This window comes from Martes martes (genome assembly GCF_963455335.1).
Source record: "Martes martes genome assembly, chromosome: 4".
In the NCBI taxonomy this organism is placed as follows: Eukaryota; Metazoa; Chordata; class Mammalia; order Carnivora; family Mustelidae; genus Martes; species Martes martes.
In genome coordinates this window covers 187,616-207,042 of record NC_137891.1, presented here as the reverse complement: position 1 = coordinate 207,042, position 19,427 = coordinate 187,616, and the positions used below count along the sequence as shown (strand labels likewise).

Here is a 19,427-nt window from a genome sequence, read left to right as displayed (position 1 = left end):
GGCTCTGCACACCCCCACCCCGTTGTGAAGCTTCCAGGATGCTCCGAGGTTCCAATCCCATGTCCTACATCAACGCTTAATCTGGTAACTGAGTGAAAAGCAGTTTCAGGTCAAACTTACGGGTTTATTGTCTCCAACAGAGAAATCCAAGGTAACCCCTGCTCTGAAACAGAGTTCTGGGTAGTCTTAAAAATGCTCGTTATAGCCACTGAAGCCCAAACTGGGAGATACAGCTTGAAAGTAGAACGCACGATCCCAAAGCTTGCACTCCCGACAGGTGGCCCTCCTGCCCTCCCTCTGCAGAGAGCCGCAGACCCAGTCGGAGCTCAGAGCCGCCGAGCAGGCCAGCGCCACGCTTCCCGTTTGCCTGGGTGCCGCTGAGAAAGGGCCCCTCACCCTGACCTCTGCGACGGAGGCTCCGGACTGGAGTCGGAGCCTCCGGGGTTATTTCTACCGAATTCTCGGTTGTATTGGGACATCTGAGTGAACAAATCACACTCAGAATTGAGAGAGACAGTGACTCCTCTAAGGCTGGAGGGCATGGAGTTCCTACCCAAGGGGCCAAGGCCAGCAAGTGAGAACTTGGCTCGCGTCGCACAAGAGCGGCCGGCTCTGTTCCAATAAACTTTATTTGGTCACACTGAAATCTCATTTCAACAGAACTTTGAAATGTCACAAAATAGTCTTTTTTCCCCCACTTAAAAATGTAAAAACCCTTCTTAGCTTTTAAGCCTTTAAAGAGGTAAAGTGAGGTACACCAAAGTTTTAACGAGTTTATTTGCACACACGTGGGCTGGAACCAGGCAGTGCCCATCTAACAATGGGTGCCGTGCCGGCAGGAGGCGCGGAGAGTCTCACCGAGGAGACTGCCCGTGGCTGTGATGGGCGGTTCTTAGAGTTCACCTTCCCAGATGAGTGCACTTACAGGAATCGACTCTGGCCTAGATTTCGGTCAGCCTGTGGAGCTCCCAAGGAATGAGAGCCACCCGGTCTAATAGCCTCCACGTTCCAGGCCCCGACCTAGGACCAGGTCAATCCGAAGAGAAAATCCAGGGGCCTGGGTGATTTACATGGAAGCCTCTGGCCCTTCCTGGCTGGCCTGCAGCTGCCGGTAGAGGACAGCGTCGTGCCCAGGTTGGAACGCGGAAGCCCCCGCGTAAGCTCCCACCCCTCCGTCCTATCACTACCCAGGAAGTGGCCGAGAAAGGATTCCCGTCGGGGGACGGCACAGTCAGTCAGTGGCCAACCTGCCCTCCTAAGGCATGTGGGCCCACAGTCCCTGGTCCTCTCGCACTGACCTTTCTGGACCCAAGTTCTGGGTGGAGCAGGGACAGCTGCAGAGGCGGTTACAGCTACCGAAACGGGCACAGTGGTTTCATCGTGCCCTGGCACCTGGAGAGGAGACACCTCCAAAGGTGCAGGTACAGGCTGGGGGCACAATCTTCACCCCGAGAACTAGTACTGCAGCCGGACGGCACACCGGACCTTGTGCTTGGCTAACCAGCGGTGGCTGGTGATTGGGCTGGGATCCCGGTCCGTGTGCTAGAACAGAAACCCACACGGACCTGAGCATCCCGAACTGCCAGAAGTTCTGGAACCTCCCACCGCGAACACAGGAACCAGCCCTTTTTTCCCGAGACAAATCTATAACCTGCTACTGAGCTGCACAACACTCGGCCATCAAGGCTGCATCTCAGGGACCTACCCAGAGGCTTAGCCAGACTGGTGTGACAGTGACCCAAATCAAGTATTGCCATAAATCACGGAGCGACTGGCCTATGTCCCTTCGGTTACCAGCGGTGGCTGGTGATTGGGCTGAGATCCCGGTCCGTGTGCTAGAACAGAAACCCACACGGACCTGAGCATCCCGAACTGTACGTGGGAGACATGGGCCTCTCCACCGGGACAGGGAGGAGGGCTCTTTGGCCCACGTCTTGTCTAAGTGGCAACTGGCAGTGACACCAATGACCGACAGGTCCCGCGTGAGTGGCAGCAGGTAGTAGCCAGTCTGAGTAAAACCTCTGGTCCCCTCAACCGCTGTCACAGTTGGTGACTCCAGGACCCCAGGGCAGGGCCACGATCCACACCGTCCTCAGTCTCATGCTGCTGGGAGCGGTCTGTCTCCATCTCCACCAGCCTCTGGGAAAAGGCAACAGGCCCACCTGCCCGCCTGCAGACCCTCCCAGTTCTGGCACTTTGTACGGCGGGACCAAGTCTGAGGATGTCTGGGAAGCAGCAGGAAGGGCCACACCCTGGCCTCGGGGGCATCCACTGGGCTCCCAGGAGCTCTTCCCGCTGAGGCCAGGTCTGGTCTGCACTGGGTTTGGCTGGAGATGCTGGCTCAGGGGTCTGGGGGTGGGGGAGCTCTCACAGTTCAGTTCTTCCGATCACCCTGTAATGATGCCGCCAAGCAGAGAGACTCTGGATTTCAAGGACAGTGACATCCCAGAGTTGGAGAACAGGTGCCACAATCACAACCTGGGCTTGACTCCTGGAGTCCCGTGCCGATCCGAGCTCCTCTGCAGAGGCTGGTCCCCGGGGCCCTCTGGCGCATCCCCGGCTTGCTCTGGTGGGGCTGACTCGGAAGGAGTCAGGTGAAGGCGAGAGAAGGGGGTTCTGGGCTCCTTGGTCTGGGCTTCCATGAGCACAAACTAGCACATCCTGACTGCTGAAGCCGGCCTGAGGGACCAGTGCTCAGGGAAGACACTTTGGGTAACTTCTAAGCCGTGTGGCGAAGCTCACAGGCCTTTTCCCATGACCTTCCTCATCCACAGGATCGAGGGTCTTCCCTCTGTGAACTCAAAACCCTACACATGTGCACCCTGACTCGAGGGACACAGGCTTTGCTGAGTGGGCTAAGGTCACACATTCCAGCAAAGGAACATCCACTGTATAGGAATTTGGACATCTTCTTTCCTAAGAGAGGAATTTGGACTCTCTCCCCACATCCTAAGTTCTTGTTAGTATAAATGATCCCATATAAAATACGTAACGTTAAGGCTGTAGGTTTATTCACACTTATACACATTTATAAAGGTAAGTGGTCTATCCCATGTGAATTTTCTGATGCTGAGTAAGCCTTGAGCTCCGATTAAAAGCTTTGCCGCAATCGTTACATTTGTAAGGTTTCTCTCCGGTGTGAATTCTCTGATGTATGATGAGATGTGAGCGCCACCTGAATATTTTCTCACATTCGTTACATTTATGCAATTTCTTTACGGTATTGACTTTTTTACGGCTCACGTGGGTAGAAGCTTCCAAGGTATTCCCATACTCATGATACCACTGGGCCCGGGTGTGGATCCTCTGGTGCTCGATAAGATAGGAGCTCCGGCTGAAGGCTTTCCCACACTCACTGCATCCGTAGGGCTTCACTCCTGCGTGGATGATCTGGTGCTGGAAAAGGGTTGAGTTTTGACTGAAGGCTTTCCCGCATTCGGTACACTTGTAGGGTCTCTCCCCAGTATGGACCCTCTGATGTATTGTGAGCTGTGTGCTCATACTGAAAGCTTTTCCACATTCGAGGCACTCGTAGGGCTTCTCTCCCTTATGGATTCTCTGATGGTAAATGAGGCTTGAGCTCTGGCTGAAGGCTTTTCCACAGTCACTACACTCATAGGGCTTCTCTCCAGTGTGAATTCTCTGGTGCTGAATTAGGTGTGAGCCCTGGACAAAGCCTTTCCCACACTCCTCACACTTAAATGGTTTTTCTCCAGTGTGAGTTCTCTGATGGCGAATAAGTCGTGAGCTACAACCAAAGGCTTTTGCACACTTGTTGCATTTGTAAGGTTTCTCTCCGGTGTGGGTCAGCTGGTGCTGACTAAGGCGAGACACCCACCTGAAGGCTTTTCCACACTCGTCACACTTAAACGGCTTCTCCGCAGGGTGGCTTCTCTGATGTGCAATGAGGCCGGGACCATCTGGGCTCCGTGGAAGTTGGGGTTTGTCCCCAGCGTGCATCCGCTGGTGCTGGGCCAGCGTTGAGCTCTGGCTGAAGGCCTTCCCACACTCCTGGCACTGGTAGGGCCTCTCCCCGGTGTGGGTCCTCTGGTGTCTGACCAGCTGGGACTGCTGGCTGAAGGCCTTCCCACACTCCCGACAGCCATAGGGCCTCTCCCCTGTGTGGACCCTCTGGTGGTGGATGAGGCTGGAGCTCTGACCGAAGGCCTTTCCACACTCCTCACACCTGTAGGGCTTCTCTCCAGTATGAATTCTTTGATGCTGAATAAGTTTTGAGCTCAGACGAAAGGCTTTTCCACACTCGATGCATTTGAATGGCTTTTCTCCAGTGTGGATTCTCTGATGCTGATTGAGCTGTGAGCACAGCCTGAAGACTTTCCCACACTCCTCACACTCATACGGCTTCTCTCTGTGGCAGTGACTTCCATTTTTCCCCTGTAAACAATCAGGTAAGTTTTTTTTGCACTCTGGACATCTACTAGGTTTTTTCTGTGTATTCATTCCTTGATGCAGAACAATGTCTGAAGTCGATCTAAAACTTGTGCCACGCGTGTCACAGCTTCGGGATGTCCCCTCAACAGCACCTCCTGGACTTCTGCCAGGCTGAGCACCCAGGCCGCCGCTGCTCTCCAGCTCGCCACATCCCTGGGCACCCTCCTTGGCGAAGGTCTTCCTGGTAGCCACGGTCCCTGAGTTCAAGCACTTTTTCTGGAGGGAGCCTGGCTTAGTCTCTGACCAGACCTCAGAATCACAGGTGTCTCTAAAGCTAGAAGTCTGAGGAAAACCCTGTGCGGAGCTTCTGACCATCGCCACGCAGGGTTCTGAGTTTAGAACATCCATGTCCTCACAGGCCTGCTCACTCACAACCCCAACCGCAGAATCTGAAAGAAACAGGAAAGAATGCCCCTTACCCGCTGTGCTTCGAGACAGGACAAACACCAGGGTGGGCACAGGGGCTGTACACCATCCCTGGGAACTGCACTCCCTGCCAGGATGGGCTGCATCAAGCAAGGACACACCCACATGGAGAAACACCACCAGAAGTCATGCCTTTGACAGTTTTCAAAATTTGGTTTCATTAATACTTTCACTTTATGCATTCATTCAACAACTGTGTACTCCTGTGTGTGAGTATGGGAGGAGGGGGCCGTCCTGTGGGGAACTGGGATGAGCGAAAATCCATAAAGACACAGTGAGCCCGACAGCCTGGCAAGTGTGGCCAGAGGCTCCTGGACCCAGAGGAGGCGGAGCGAGGGCAAGAGGGTTTGAAGACTTCGAGGGGGGGGACAGGCAGGCTCGGAGGAAAATAAGGCCGGACGGCTGCTGAGGGGCACAGCAGGGGTGAGCCTGAGGGGCCGGCTGGGCTCTGAGTGGGACCCCAGGCCCGACTTCTGCTTTCTCCAGCCGCTGCCACGCCACCCTGATGCAACCCTGCCCGTGCACAACCACTGCTTGTAGGCCCTCGGCCTCCAGGAGGCCACACCCAGGGGTCCTACTGCTTTCCTGTTCCCTTGGGGTTCTGGAGGCTCCCCGGGCCACCCCCCACAAGGCTTCCCAACATCCATCCACCTTCCTTTTGGACTCTCCAAGTACGTGTCAGGCTGTCTCCTACTCTGTAGTCCTAGAGAGCACCTTGGTGATGTCAGACACCTCCGTGGTGTCCATGATCATGCCCAGGGTCATAACTCCCATCACAACCAACTTCGTAACCGGTGTGACAACCAGTTACGAGCAGCTCATTACCACCCCACAGCAAAATCCTCCAGGGCCCAGTTCTAGGGCTCTTGGTGGTTCCTAACATCAGCCTCTCCAGCTCCAGAGATCCGCAGTTCGTGGGCGGGCCCAGGTGAGCCAAAGGCCATCCCACACAGAGCATCTTCGGTGGGTAAGGAACAATTAGTTCCGCCGTTTCTCGATGAGTCTTCGTGACGATCCAGTGAGGTCAGCAGTGGAATCACCACCCCACAGGTAAGGACTCTGGGGCTCCTCAGTCACACAGCTCGTGAGACCATCAGGAAGGGACCCAGGTCTGTTCCCCCAACACCTGCCCTTTTGACCTCTCTGTGTCCTTATGAAACGGGGCATCCCCCGCCTGGTCCTCGATGCACAACCACACACCCTTCCACAGGGCAGGACTGGCCGTGGGGTGCTGGCCCATTTCACCCTCTGCCCAGACCTCCCTGACCCGGAGATGAGCAGATAGACAAGTGCTGCTCTCTGCTGCCTCCGGCTGGAAAGCAGAGGCCTCTACGGACACCAGGGAAGAACATGGTGATGTCTCTAGTGGTGGGACTGGGACCTCCTGCTCACAAGAGGAAAAAAGATAACCCCATGTGGCTAAGCAGCCTCAAGGCCACCGACCTCGTGGGTGTCGGCCTCCATCGGGTTCCCTAGAACCGTGTCTGAGAAGCCTCCCCACACAGCACGCCCAGCGCCAGCCCCAGGGGCTCCCTTGCATATGCTCCCTCTCTTCAGAAGTGATTTTCCCTCAGAATACAGGTGTGTGTGTGTCCCTGCAGGCTGGGGACAGGTGTGCAGCTCTGCACCCTGCTACCACTCTGGGCCACTCCTCGGTTGTCTGCTGGACGAGGCAGGCACAAATAACACCTGTGGGCACATACATTGTCTAGCGCGCGCCACACGCTTCCATCGGCGAGGCCGCGCTCCTGCCCGGTGCTCTTAGGCCCAAGAGCAGGTCTCTATCTCACTGGGGGGTGTTCTCTTTGCTGCTGCCTTGTCACCATTAAAAACCATCTGCTGCACATAAACCCCCGAACTACCCAATTCTGCCAGCTCCAGCTAGCTTTTCTGCCATGGTCCCCCTCTGAAATCTCCCCGCCACCTTGGAGATATTTAATGGTGGCTGGGTTTTAACTGGGCTAGCCTACAGCTTTACCCTCTTCCCAGGAAGGAGAGGAAAGGGGCCTCAAGTGGAAAGCCGGGCCTTCAGTTATAGAGCCAAGGATGCTGTGGGCTGGGATCAGGGTTCCCAACACAGCTGTCCAACCGCTGCCGCCTTCCACACAATGAAGTGTGTAACGATGCTTTACAGAGACTTGGTAACCTGCCGTAAGGACAACTCCGGGCCCTCCCAGGCAGGAAGCGCACTACGGTTCACTGGCACAGTCTGATGCTCCAACCTGCTTCCAGCCAGCCAGGGATCAGAGCACGTGGCGCCAGGCCCTGCTCCGCTGTGGCAGTGACCGTGGGACACGGCAGTTAGCAAGGATTCCTTTCTGTGGTGAAGATACATGCCATCACAGTGCCCGAGCCAAACTGGGCAACATGTCTGCCAGGGAGGTCCAGATAAAGCTGGGGGCAATGTCATCTCAACAAAGCCCAGTGGGAGCCAACACTGTGAGGTGACAGATGCCCCTGTTATGGGCTGACTGTGCCCCCCCACCCCGAAACCAGGACCTCAGAATATAACCTTATTTGTAAACAGGACTGTTGAGACAGTGTTAGTTAAAAAGAGGTTGCACTGAAGTAAGGACAGGCCTAACCCGGCACGATGGTACCTTCCAAGAAGACATGGGGAGGCCACGTGACGATGGAGGCAGACCCTGGAGCGACATGGACACAAGCCAAAGAACACCTGCGGCCACCAGAAGCTGGAGGAGGTGGGACGCCTGGGTGGCTCAGTTGGTTAAGCAGCTGCCTTCGGCTCAGGTCATGATCCCGGCGCCCTGGGATCGAGTCCCACATCGGGCTCCTTGCTCAGCAGGGGTCCTGCTTCTCCCTTTGCCTGCCACTCTGTCTGCTTGTGCTCACTCTCGCTCCTCTCTCTCTCTCTGACAAATAAATAAATAAATAAATCTTAAAAAAAAAAAAAAAAAAAGCTGAATAGATTTCTATTTCATTATTAAAAAAAAAAAAAAAAAGAAGCTGGAGGAGGTAGGAAGGGTCATCCCCTCTAGGTTTCACAGGGGACAAACAGCTGCTGATGCCTGGATTTTGGATGTCTGGCTTCCAGAACCGTGAGACAATGAAATCTCTGTGGTTTCAAGCCTCAGTCTGTGGCGCTTTGTTCCAGGAGCCCCAGGGCACTACCACTGCCCTGAAGCCTGATCTGAAAGGCCCCAAGAAGTTCTGGAGGGAGCTGTTGGTGAGGGGGAGGGAACTGACATTCGCCTGAAAAGCTGCTAAGAGTCAAACTTGGTGATTCCCATGGATCCAGACCTTTGCTTAATAAGAACATTAGGAAAATTAGAAACTGAACAAACTGTTTTTGCTGTAACACGCAAGAATTTCACGTCCCTGCTTTTCTGTAGTTCAGTCTTTCCCAATGTAACTCCATGACTGGGTGACGCTTCTGTCGGTGGGCCCACTTGTGGCCCCGTGGTGTTCACAGGCACCCCAGCACACCTGCGCGGCCAGTCCCAGGGTCCATCTCCAGCTTCCCACCCTCGCAGCCCGTGCTGGGCATGGGTTCTCTGAACACCTCCTCACCCGCCCCCAGAAGCTTCTTAAGCCTGAGCCTCACCTGTAAGGAAGGTTCTTGCCCCCTCTCTCCCCTCGACTCCCTTCAGGTCAAGGACCCATGGCTCCTGCCCCTGCTCCAGCCGGGAGATCAGCTCAGGCTTGAAGACCAGGAATCCTGCTGTGGGGATGGCAGAGAAGGGGACTGTGTCAGTATGGCTGAGGGTACAGCACAGGGCCCAGCACCCTTGGTTTCCAGGAGTAAAGAGGCAGGGGGCTACTGCAGCACAGGGAGAGCCTCCCAAGGGAGCAACGGGGTGAGGCTGGGAACACAGTGGCCCCGTCTGGCCAGATCGGTCCAGCTCCTGAGGTTTGACAGTGAGACGCCTGGATTCTCAGCCCATCCCCATCCACAGCAGGGCCAGGATCCTCAGGGGATCTGACACCAAAGAGTCTGCAAAGAGCAGGCCAGCTCTAGCCTAGGGAGAGAGCAGTCAGACACTGCCAGCACTTCCCTTAGCAGAGATGGACTATCCCCCAGTTCAGAGCTGAAACATTCCAGGGTACGAGTGGCCAAGAAACAAGGAAAAAAACACTAAACCAACAGAGGAACAGATTTTAATTCAGAAAGTGCTGAAGTCTGACCCTCACCTGGCTGCCCCTGCTTCATGTCCTCGTGCCAATCTGCGGGGCCTCAGCAGACTGCAGTGACACCCACCTTCCAGGGCCACCAGCCCCCACACCGGGGGGGGACAGTGCTGTGGTGTCCTCCCAGCCCATCCAAGGGCTGAGCAAACCCTCTGGTCAGGGCTTCCCTCAGGTATCCTTCTGGCTGTGGGGATGGAGGAGGGGAGGCAGGGAGCCCATGGGTAAAGGCCTCACGTGCACACGGGACCCCATGCTCAGCGGAAAACACGTGTTCTCTCCAAGTACATGTGGGATGTCCACAGAGAAACACCCTTGGGGTGCTTCAGCTATGAAGGGGGTCATTGCCCCATTCAAGGACAATACCACACTGTGCCCCAACCAAAATGCAACTGGATATGAAGGTAGGCACAGGTTCCTCAAAACTATTAGCTACCTGAAAACTGAATAACGAATTACTACGCGGCAGCTATATTTACTATCAAACTTGCGGGATGAAGTTTAAGTAGTACTTACACATAAACTTTTTCATTTTTTTTTAAAAAGATTTTATTCATTTATTTGACAGAGAGAGAGATCACAAGTAGGCAGAGAGGCAGGCAGAGAAAGGGGGGGCGGAAGCAGGCTCCCTGATGAGCAGAGAGCCCAATGCGGGGCTCGATCCCAGCACCCTGAGATCATGACCTGAGCCGAAGGCAGAGGCTTAATCCACTGAGCCACCCAGGCACCCCAACTTTTTCATTTTTAAATACATTTACTAGAAATGAAAATGGTAAAACACAAATGAGGTAAATATCAAATTCAAGAAGTTGGGGGCAAATCAACACAGCAAGCCCATATAAGGAGAAAGAAAATATCCGTGGGGCAGGATTCAATGATTAGAGAACCAAGGCACCCACATCCCCCACTGCAAAGGAAGATCAGCAAAACCAGACACTGGTTCTTTGAAAAGACGAAAATGACAGTTTCCTGGCAAAACCAATCAAGGTCCACACGGTTAAAAAAATACACCAGGGAAATAACTACACACATAATGGAGACTAAAAATAAAGAGCAAACAGACGGTGAAGCAATTCAACATCTAAACGAACACATCAACTTGTAATGTGACATATAAATTAAAAAATTAGCACAAAAGGAAATTCATAAACTTAACAGACTCTTAGTCACTAAAAAGACAAACGCTGGCGCAAAACCTTCCTTGCCCAAGGGCTCGAGACCCAGAGGATTTTACAGGAGAGTTCTACCAGTACCTGCAATTCCACAGACATCAATTCTTCCAGAAATTAAAAAGATGCCCTGTTCATCTTATGAAACTGATATGCCAACTGCCATTTGCCAAAAACATGTAAGAACAATTCACAAAAATAAACAAATTAAGTCCGATTCACTATGAACACGGATGAAAAATCTGAAATACAATACTACCTGAGTCCAAAATGATATCAAAGTTTATATGTAAAGTATAATTTAAGTAGGGTTTATTCCAGAAATAAAACAAAATGTCAATATAATTTACTAGACTAATAAACTTAAAAAGAATACACAAATTCTCAATTGATGCAAAAAAGAATTTGAAATTCAATGTACTTGCTTTTTTTTTTTTAAGCTTTATTTTTTAAGTAATCTCTACACCCAACATGTGGCTTGAACTCACAACCCCAAGATCAGGGAGTTGCATGCTCCACCGACTGGCTCTGCCAGGCACCCCGCCCAATGTACTTGTTTACGATTAAAAAGAAAATTCCTCAGCTACTTTCTTCTGATTTTATTTTATTTTTTTAAAGATTTTATTGATTTATTTGACACACAGAGAGAGATCACCAGTAGGCAGAGAGGCAGACAGACAGAGAGGGGGAAGCAGGCTCCCTGCTGATCAGAGAGCCCGATGCGGGGCTCAATCCCAGGACCCCGAGACCGTGACCTGAGCCAAAGGCAGACGCTTAACCCACTGAGCCAACCAGGCGCCCTCTTCTGATTTTAATTAGATATGTTCTTATTATTTTTTTTCTAAAGAAGAGGTTTTTATTTTTTTTGTTATTTCTTAAAATTTTTTAAAGTGATCTCCACACCCAATGTGGGGCTCAAACTTACAACCCTGAGATCAAGAGTTCAGTCCACCAAGTGAGCCAGCCAGGCGCCCCTAGAAGTATTCCCTTTAAAATGAGGAACCGACAGGCCTGCCCACAGCAGTCCTGTCTACAGCACTAGGGCTCTGGACCCGGCTAAAAGCTGGGATCCTGCGGGACCAAGAGGGAAAACACCAGCCTCCCAGTCGCAGGCTCCTCCTCCTAGAATTCAGCACCAGACTAGCAGCAAGTTCAACAAAGTTGCCAAGTACAAGATCAACCCTGCAAAACCAACAGCATTTCATACCGCAACAATAACCAGTTAAAAACACAGCAACATTGGGGCACCTGGGTGGCTCAGTGGGTTAAAGACTCCGCCTTCGCTCAGGTCATGATCCCCGAGACCCGTAGCGGGCTCTCTGCTCAGCGGGGAACCTGCCTCCTCCTCTCTCTCTGCCTGCCTCTCTGCCTACTTGTGATCTCTCTCTGTCAAATAAATAAATAAAATCTTTAAAAATATATATAGAGAGAGCAACATGAAGAGATACACTGACAAAACAACCAAAAACAAAGCATGAGTAGGTACCACTCTGGAGAAAATCCTGGAACTCTAACAAAGCACACAGAAGGTAAATGGGATAAATGGAGACACATTCCATGGTCTTGGGTGGGAATATTTAATATGAGAGAGAGGTTAACTCTTCTCTTGTGAATCACCCCCCCCCCAAAATGCTAGTTCCAAGAACAGAAAAACTCAAACTTACTCTAAGTTTATATGAAACAATTACCCTGCTACCCACGAATAGGTGTGAAGTTTTAAAAAGAACAGAAGGGGAAGTTGTCCTACCAGGCATTAAGACACACTACAAGGCCAGCTCAGAAACAGTGTCACATGCACGAGACAAGCAGGGCCCTCTACAAATCAACGGAAAAGGCTGGAATCCTACGTAACTCCAGACACACACGTGGACCCCAGACCTAAACGAGAAAGACAAACTATAAAATCCACAGGAGAACATACAGATCGTCTCTATGACCTTGGAGTAGCAAAGAACTTTTAAATAAAATTTCAAAGGTACATCCCACAAGGCAAAAACAAATGGACTTAATTTCATTAAAATCTGACCCCACGAAGTTAACAAACAGGATGGAAAAAGTTATTTATAACACACAGAACTCGCTGTGACACCTCCCAGGGTAAGCTCCTGACCTAGAAAGACCCATGACCCCCATTACCCCTCAGCCTGGCTAAATGGGTGCTGACCAGTGACGTGGGGGAGGGAGTCCCAAGATGCAGCCTCACCTAGTCCAGCCACGCTGCTGTGGTTCTCCAGCATTACCTCCTTGTAGAGGGCCCTCTGGCCAGGGTCCAGACACTGCCACTCCTCCCTCGAGAAGTGTACGGCCACATCACCGAACGTCACAGCCTCCTGAAAAGACACACACCAGCACCCCAGGGAACCCTGGGTGCCAGCCCCACTCTGGCTCCACCTCATGGTGTGTCTCAGGCACATGCACCACAGGGCTGGAGGAGGCAGTCACCAGGCCCCTTTGGCTCTAAAAACTGAGGGAGGGGCAGTATGGAGGAGGAGGAGGCAGCCAGATCCTGGGGATCTACAAACCTCCCCCCATAAGGGCCTCCAGCAGGCCCCAGTCTGGGCAGGGGTTTGCTCACTCCCTTGAGGGTGGGCATGCCTGAGCGTGGCAGGGGCCAGAGGGGCCAGTTGAGGGTCTAGGACCAGGCCCAGGGGCAGGGTAGGTTCCCACGGGAAAGGTAGGGGCCCTCACAAGACAAGTGAGGGAATGGAGGCAGACAGACTCCTACCATGAGGCTCGGTGAGTGGGCATCCATGTGTCCAGGCCGAGGAACCTGTTGGCAGTTATGAAAGGGTCAGAGGTCAGGGTGCTGGAGGACCCCATCCCTGAATAAGGGTACTGTGTTCCCTTTTACCTCTAACCCCAGTGTTCTTCAGCAGGGACGTAAGGTGGAGCCAAAGTGGCCGCAGCTCGTGAGCACCTGCCCCCGGAAGCCCCCTTCCTCTTTCCGCGTGTGCGAGGTGCGTGAGTCAGTCCACAAACACAAGGCGGGCGGGGGCGGGGGGCTGCCAGCTCTGCCAGGTCCAGACTCAGCACGCAGGGGGCGCGGCCACGCACAAGGCATGAGAGCGCTGCCTCCAGGAAGCAGTCTGAGGAGGTAAACATCCGTGTCCGTGCCGCAGCGGGAGAAACTCTGAAGCCTCCGAACTGGGAAACTCGGGTTTAGTTTGATGGATCCGGCCCCAGGGGCGCTAACCAGACCACGCGGAGGGAGTGCGGAGGGCGCTAAAGGCAGCAGGGGCGGCACGGGCAGAGGGACTGCAGCGACAAGGCGCAGGGCCGCACGAGCCAGTGCAGCCGGGCGCAGGCAGCAGGGGGTCGGCGGTGCGACCGGAGGGCGGGGCCGGAACAACCGACCGCAGCAAGAAGCGGAGCGGGACCGAACCCCGCCGCCCACACGAACCCGCTCTTCCCTCAGGTCTGACTGAGCAGCGGCTTCGGGGGCGCTTCTGGCTCAGAAAGTGGCTCGCGGGCGGCAGCCCCAGGCTGCGGGTACAGCGAAGCTGACCCGGGCAGCAGTGACCCCCCCCTCCCCCGCCCAGCAGGGACGCTGGTCCCCAGCGGAGAAGAGCAGGCCGAGCGGCAGCCACAACTCGGGGACGCGGACAGCCCCCCCTGCCCACGGCACAGCCCTCTGGCCGCCGCCGCTAGCGTCGGGTCTTCCACAGGCCGCAAACGGCGAGAAGAGGGCCCGAGAGGCGGTGGTTCTGCGGAAGGGGGTACCCCGCGCGGAGCACGCCGAGACCTGGGGGGAGGCCGCGGGAGGAGCCCGCCGCCAGCACCGCGCTACGCGGCCGGGCCTGCAGGACTCGGCCACATGCCTCCCGGCCCCGCGGGCCACGGCGGCCGCAGCTCGGCCACCCCCCGCGCCAGGCGCCCACGGCGTCCCCAAGCCGCTCGCGCCACCCGCGCTCCCCCGCAGTGCCGGAGGCGGCCGGACGCGGGGGCCGGCCCGCTGCCACTCCGCCCGAGCCCGAGGAGCGCGTAACCCGCCTGGCCCCGAGTCCGCGCCCGACGCGCCCACTCACCCTCCCCGTGGACCGCCCGAGGCTCCAAACGCGCGACAACACCGGAAACGGGCCTTCGACGCACGCTCCCGCTGCGTCTCACAGACTTCCGGCCTCTCTGGGCGGCTCGGAGGCTCGGTCGTCTCCGTGGTTCCCAGCCTCGCGGCCCGCGTGCGAGAGAAGGGGCGGGGCCAGAGCGCCGGCGAAAGGACCGGGCCGTGGGCGGGGCCAGGGGAGGGGCGGGGCCAAAGTGGAGAGAGGGGCGGGGCCAGGGTCTCGCAGCGCGGGGAGGCGGAGGACCCGCGGTCCAGAGGGCGGAACCGAACTGGGCGAAGCAGGTGGGAAGCTTGGGGCTCGCCCCGGCCGGGCCCCGCCCACGTCGGGTCACCGCGGGGGCGCTGGTCCCCGCACCGCGTCTGTGCCCGGACGTTCCTACGGAAGCTCCCGCTGGGCACGTTCCAGGCGGCGGAGACGCCCCGGCCCGGGGCGCAGAGGGCACGGGGGAGCGGCCAGCGGGGGAGGAGGGCGGAGGAGCCGAGTGGAGACGGCCGTTGGGTTCTGGGTGGGTGGGGGTCTTGGTCTAGGCGGAGGGCACCGTTGGGACAGGGCGGGGGGGCGCAGGGCACCTGCGGCCGAGCTGAGGCGCCCCGGAGGCGGGAAGGACGGGCCAGAGAATGCGCAGAACTTTCCCGGGGAGGGGGGCACCTAACGCCGGACTGGTCGCTGACCCAGATCCTGGGGTCCCCGACAGCCGCGGTGACCTGTGGCGCACTGCCGGCGAAGGAGATGGGCGGAGTATGCTCCCCCTCCCCAGCTCCGAGGGGTGGTCCCAGGGGAAAAGGGCCTTGCCGGGTCCTCCGGAGAGACCATCTCGTTTCCCGCGCTCGCGGTCGGCTTGTGTCAAAGCCTCGCTCTGAGGGTGTTTGCTACGTCTAGGAATGACTTCTTTGGATCTAGGCCTGCTGGGCTGGAAAGCGGGCGGGAAGAACCAACAGACCCAAGGGCCACAGAGAAGCAGAATTTCCCTGATCCCCTGACCATGGAAATGCTGCCTGAGGTCAGGAGCTGGAAGTCAGTGCCAAGAGGGCCTGAGGAGGTGGGTGGCACAGGGCCTCCAGGTGACAGGGCCTGGCTCAGCCCCTGCTGGGCTCTCCCTGTGCACCGGGACCTTCCTGAGGCTCCACCTCCTCCTGCTCCCTCTGACTCCTTTTCTCCTACTCAGACCCAAGTCCCTCAAAGGCAGAGCCTGTGATGTTTCCATCTGTTTCTCCTGTGCTCAGCTAGAATCCCATGTTCAATAGAAACTTGTTTAAAAAACTGAGCCTTCAGCTCAGGTCACGGTCACAGGGTCCTGGGATGGAGCCCCATCATCCGGCTCTCTGCTCAGCGGGGAGTCTGCCCCCCCCACCTCCGCCTACTTGGGATCTCTGTCTGTCAAATAAATAAATAAAATCTTTTTTAAAAATTAAAAACTGAATAAACTCTGAGTCAGCAATCTTACTTTTCCCTAAAGGAACATGAAAGTTGAAAACCAGGATTTCCAGAAAGGAAATGGGTTTCTTTCCCGGGAGTTCAAGCTTAATTGGGACGGACCTCGAATATGGAAAATATGGCTGAAGTAGGACTCAGAGATGCGCCTTTTACAACATTCACTTTACCAGACGTTGTTGATACTTTTAGATTCTTTTCCAAGAGGAAAGCTGCTTCTTGTTAGTGTCGGTTTGAACCCTGCAAGTTCAAAAACAAGTCAGGCCTCCTACCCCTGAGGACGGTTCCTGACAAAGCGACAGGAAGCAAGTACTGACAAGGATGCGGAGAAAGGCAGCCCCCGGGCCCCGCGGGCGAGTGCGCCGCTGGTGCAGCCGGGGTGGAGGTTCGGCAGAAATTGAACACAACCTCTCTCCGCTGGGCATAGACACAACGGGCCCGGAGGCAGGATCTCGAAGACACGTCTGTACGCCCACGTTCACAGTGTACTACTTGTAACAGCTGAAAGGTGGGAGCAACCCAAGTGTCCACGACGGGTGAGTGGGTCAGCACGATGCGTTCCTTCCGTACGAGATCTCTCAATCTTCTAACAAGGAATCCCTCACGTGCGGCAGTATCGATGAACCTGGAGGACCTTAAACTCCGAAATAAGCCAGTCACAAAGGGACAGACACTGTTGAGGTCACTCGGGTGAGGCACCTGGAGTAGTCAAACTTACAGGGACAGAAAGTACAATGGTAGTTGCCAGGATCTGGGAGAAGGGGAAATGGGGAGTCATTGTTCAGTGGGGACAAGAGTTTTGGTTTTGCAACATGGACAGAGTTCTCAGGTTGGATGGTCGTGATGACTGCACAATATGAATGACCTGATGCCACCAAACTGTGCATGTAGGAATGGTTAAGATGGTGAATTATTACGTTATGCAGATTTTACCACAGTGAAAAAAAAAAAAGAAAAGAAATTGGAGACAGGTGCCTGGGTGGGTCAGTGGGTTAAGCCTTCAGCTCAGGTCATGATCTCAGGGTCCTGGGATCCAGCCCCCCACATCAGGCTCTCTGCTCAGAGAGAGACTCTGAGCACTGACTCCCAGCCTTGCCCCATCACCCACACTCATTTCTCCTGGCGCCTCTGCCTGGCCCCTCCTTGAAAGCTGGCCTCCAGGCCATCGGCACCATCCACTGAGCACCTGTGCACACACACCCACTGAGCACCTGTGCACACACACCCCACTTCCAGCTTCCCTTCTGCCTGGCATGGCCACTCCTCAGAGCCAGGTCTCTCTGTGTCCATTCTGCTCCCCTCACTGTCCCCTAGGAGCCAGGTCTCTCTGTGTCCATTCTGCTCCCCTCACTGTCCCCTCACACCATCTGGAGCCAGTCCTTAGTGATGCCCTCGGTTCCACGCAACCTTTCCCATACTCCTCACTCAGTTGGGCCTTTCCGGTCATGGGCTGCCCACTTTCTCTGGCTGTGGGGACTCCTGCCCTGTAGCTGTCCCTCCTTCCCCTGAAGTCTTACCTGGACATACAACCCACACAGAGATATGAGCCAGACTCCTCTGCAGCCGGAAGTAACCCTTGCACTTAGCAGTGTCCCCTTCCCCTATATCTGGGATGTCCTGGGGGCAAGCCAGGCTCAGCCAGGAGGACACGTCCCCTAGGTGTGGCTCTGGGTTGGCACAGACTGAGCAGGTATGGTTGCTTGTGAACCAGGGGGCTGACGGGCAGATGCTTTCAGTGTGACCACAGAGTGTGAGATGCCAACAAAGACGCAGCTGGGAAGGAAGCAGGGTGCTGGTGCCGGAGACACTTCTGTGCCTGTCCGCTGGGCCGGTATCCAGATGCCAATGTGCTCCGGGACTTGAGTTTGCCCGTCCCCTGAAAACAGGACGGCCCTGGAGGGCAACTTCATCAAGCAGGTCAGGACGAGGTCCGTAGAATTCCAGCCAGCATCTCCGCCCAGCTTTGGGGAGGCGAGCTGAGCTCTGCCATCGGTCATAGCTCTTGGCACCGCTAGAACATGACAACAGAGGGCTGGACTTGAGAGGTAAGTGGGAAACGGGCAGCACCTGGTGACCTCGTCCAGAGACCCTGGCGTGGGCTGGCGTGTTCACAGGCTGTCATTTAACGCTCTCCACAACTGTGAGGCAGGTATTACTATCCCCATTTTATAGGTTAGGAAACTGAGGCAGCTAAGCAACTTGCTCAAGGTCAAATGCCTAGGAAGTGGTGAAGCAGGGGTTTGGTCCCAAATATCTTGGTTTTACAAGCAAATGACTAACAGTTGTGCTTCCACTGACGTTTACAAAGTGCAACAGGGACACAGAGGTGGCATGTTTCTGTCAATCAAATCTACCTCTGGAAAGCTTCCGGGGAAACATGATGCCTAATCTGGGCCTTGAGGGCTGAGCAGGGCCTGCTGGTGACAAAGGTGCACACAGGCAAGCACGTAACCCAGGTCCTAGGCCAGGACAGCCCCTGCTGTCCTCGCCTAGGGTAGGGCTAGAAATGCCTGGGGACACATGGTGTTGGTCAGGACCAAATCCTGCACAGGGAGCCATCAGGAGCGGGGGGGGGGGTTCCCCAGGAGGAGACACTGTGGGAAGTTCCTCGTGTCAGTTTAAGGGGTCTTTGAGTCTGCCATGCCCCTTGGGACCCATGGAGCAGGTGATGGCCTGAGGGAGGGGGCTGTGCAGCCTCAGTGTGGTGACCAGGAGGCAGGGGGCCTTGGGCCCAGGGCAGCTCATTCATGCTGCTTTGCCTGCCTCCAGCTTGGGCTGCTCCCCAGGTCCCACCCACCCTAGATTCCCGCACAGACTTCAGGGTCTCCGTGCCCATCCCCAGGCTGTCCCCCTCCTGGCCCACAGAGAGCTGCGAGCTCTGGGTCACTGATAAGCGGCTATCTCTGGGCCTCAGGGCAGAGGGGCAGCTCCCGAGCAGCCAGCCCCAAGCTGACCAGGGTGGGAGGGCTCAGGGAGGCTGTGGTGCATCATCAGTGGGCCATGAGCTCTGCAGGCTGGCTGCGTGTTGGGTCGCTGCCTGGGCCCTACCCGCAGAGGCTGCATTCACGTATGGGGTACAGCCTGGACATCGCATCGAGACTTTTAAAGGGTTCCTGGGTGACCCTAACATGCAGTGAAGTTTGAGAACCGCTGGCCAAAGGAACCACAAAATCACCCGGCCACTTCTGATGCTTCCTCAGCCGCAGGGTGAGACTCCCCATGTCCTGGCTGAGGGTGCTGGGGCCACGAAGGGCCGTCAGCCTGGCGTCCTCCCTCCCAGCACCCTGTCCTTATGGTCTACAGCTCGCAGTCTCTCGGCTGTCGGACAGGAGTTAGGGGAGGGACGGCTGTGAGCCCTCCAGGGCAGGGGCCTGGTTGCCTGGTACAAGGCGGCTCTGCAGACTTCCTACTTGGGCTGCGTCCACAGGTGGGTCCAATGGGAACCAGAGGATTCGGGGATCCAGTGTGGAGGGTTTTATACAGAAATGAAGACTCTGAAGATCCTTCCTGGGGCCGGGCTAGTCCTGGCTGTGCTTTAGGGTGCCGTCCTCAGTGTCCAGTGGGCTCGGGGCCCTCTGGAGGATGGGCTGTGCTGAGGTCAAGGTTGGGGTATGGGCATGGGGGAGGGGGCAGCTCTGCCCACAGCCCTCATCCTGTAGGACCCTGCAGCACAATGTAAAGGGATGGGGGACTACTTTGGACTCTGGGGGACAGTGCTCTCCTGCTGCCAGAGATTTCGATT

The 19,427-nt window shown here is 55.6% G+C and overlaps 1 protein-coding gene across 3 annotated transcripts; it reads right to left on the bottom strand.

Annotated features, from left to right (window-relative positions):
- Positions 1-759: 759 nt before the first annotated feature.
- Positions 760-14,264, bottom strand: ZNF7 (zinc finger protein 7). 3 transcript variants are annotated; one of them, XM_080800033.1, is made up of 6 exons: positions 14,219-14,264; positions 13,045-13,279; positions 12,919-12,963; positions 12,397-12,523; positions 8,444-8,560; positions 760-4,841 (listed from the first exon to the last, which is right to left on the bottom strand). In XM_080800033.1, exons 3-6 carry the CDS (start codon positions 12,943-12,945, stop codon positions 3,046-3,048), a joined length of 2,067 nt encoding a protein of 688 aa, XP_080656159.1. In that variant the 5' UTR covers positions 12,946-12,963; positions 13,045-13,279; positions 14,219-14,264; the 3' UTR covers positions 760-3,045. The 3 variants fall into 3 exon arrangements, with proteins under 3 accessions (XP_080656159.1, XP_080656161.1, XP_080656160.1); XM_080800035.1 differs by lacking the exons at positions 12,397-12,523; positions 12,919-12,963; positions 13,045-13,279; positions 14,219-14,264 and adding an exon at positions 11,941-12,052; XM_080800034.1 differs by lacking the exons at positions 12,397-12,523; positions 12,919-12,963; positions 13,045-13,279; positions 14,219-14,264 and adding an exon at positions 9,031-9,211.
- Positions 14,265-19,427: the final 5,163 nt, after the last annotated feature.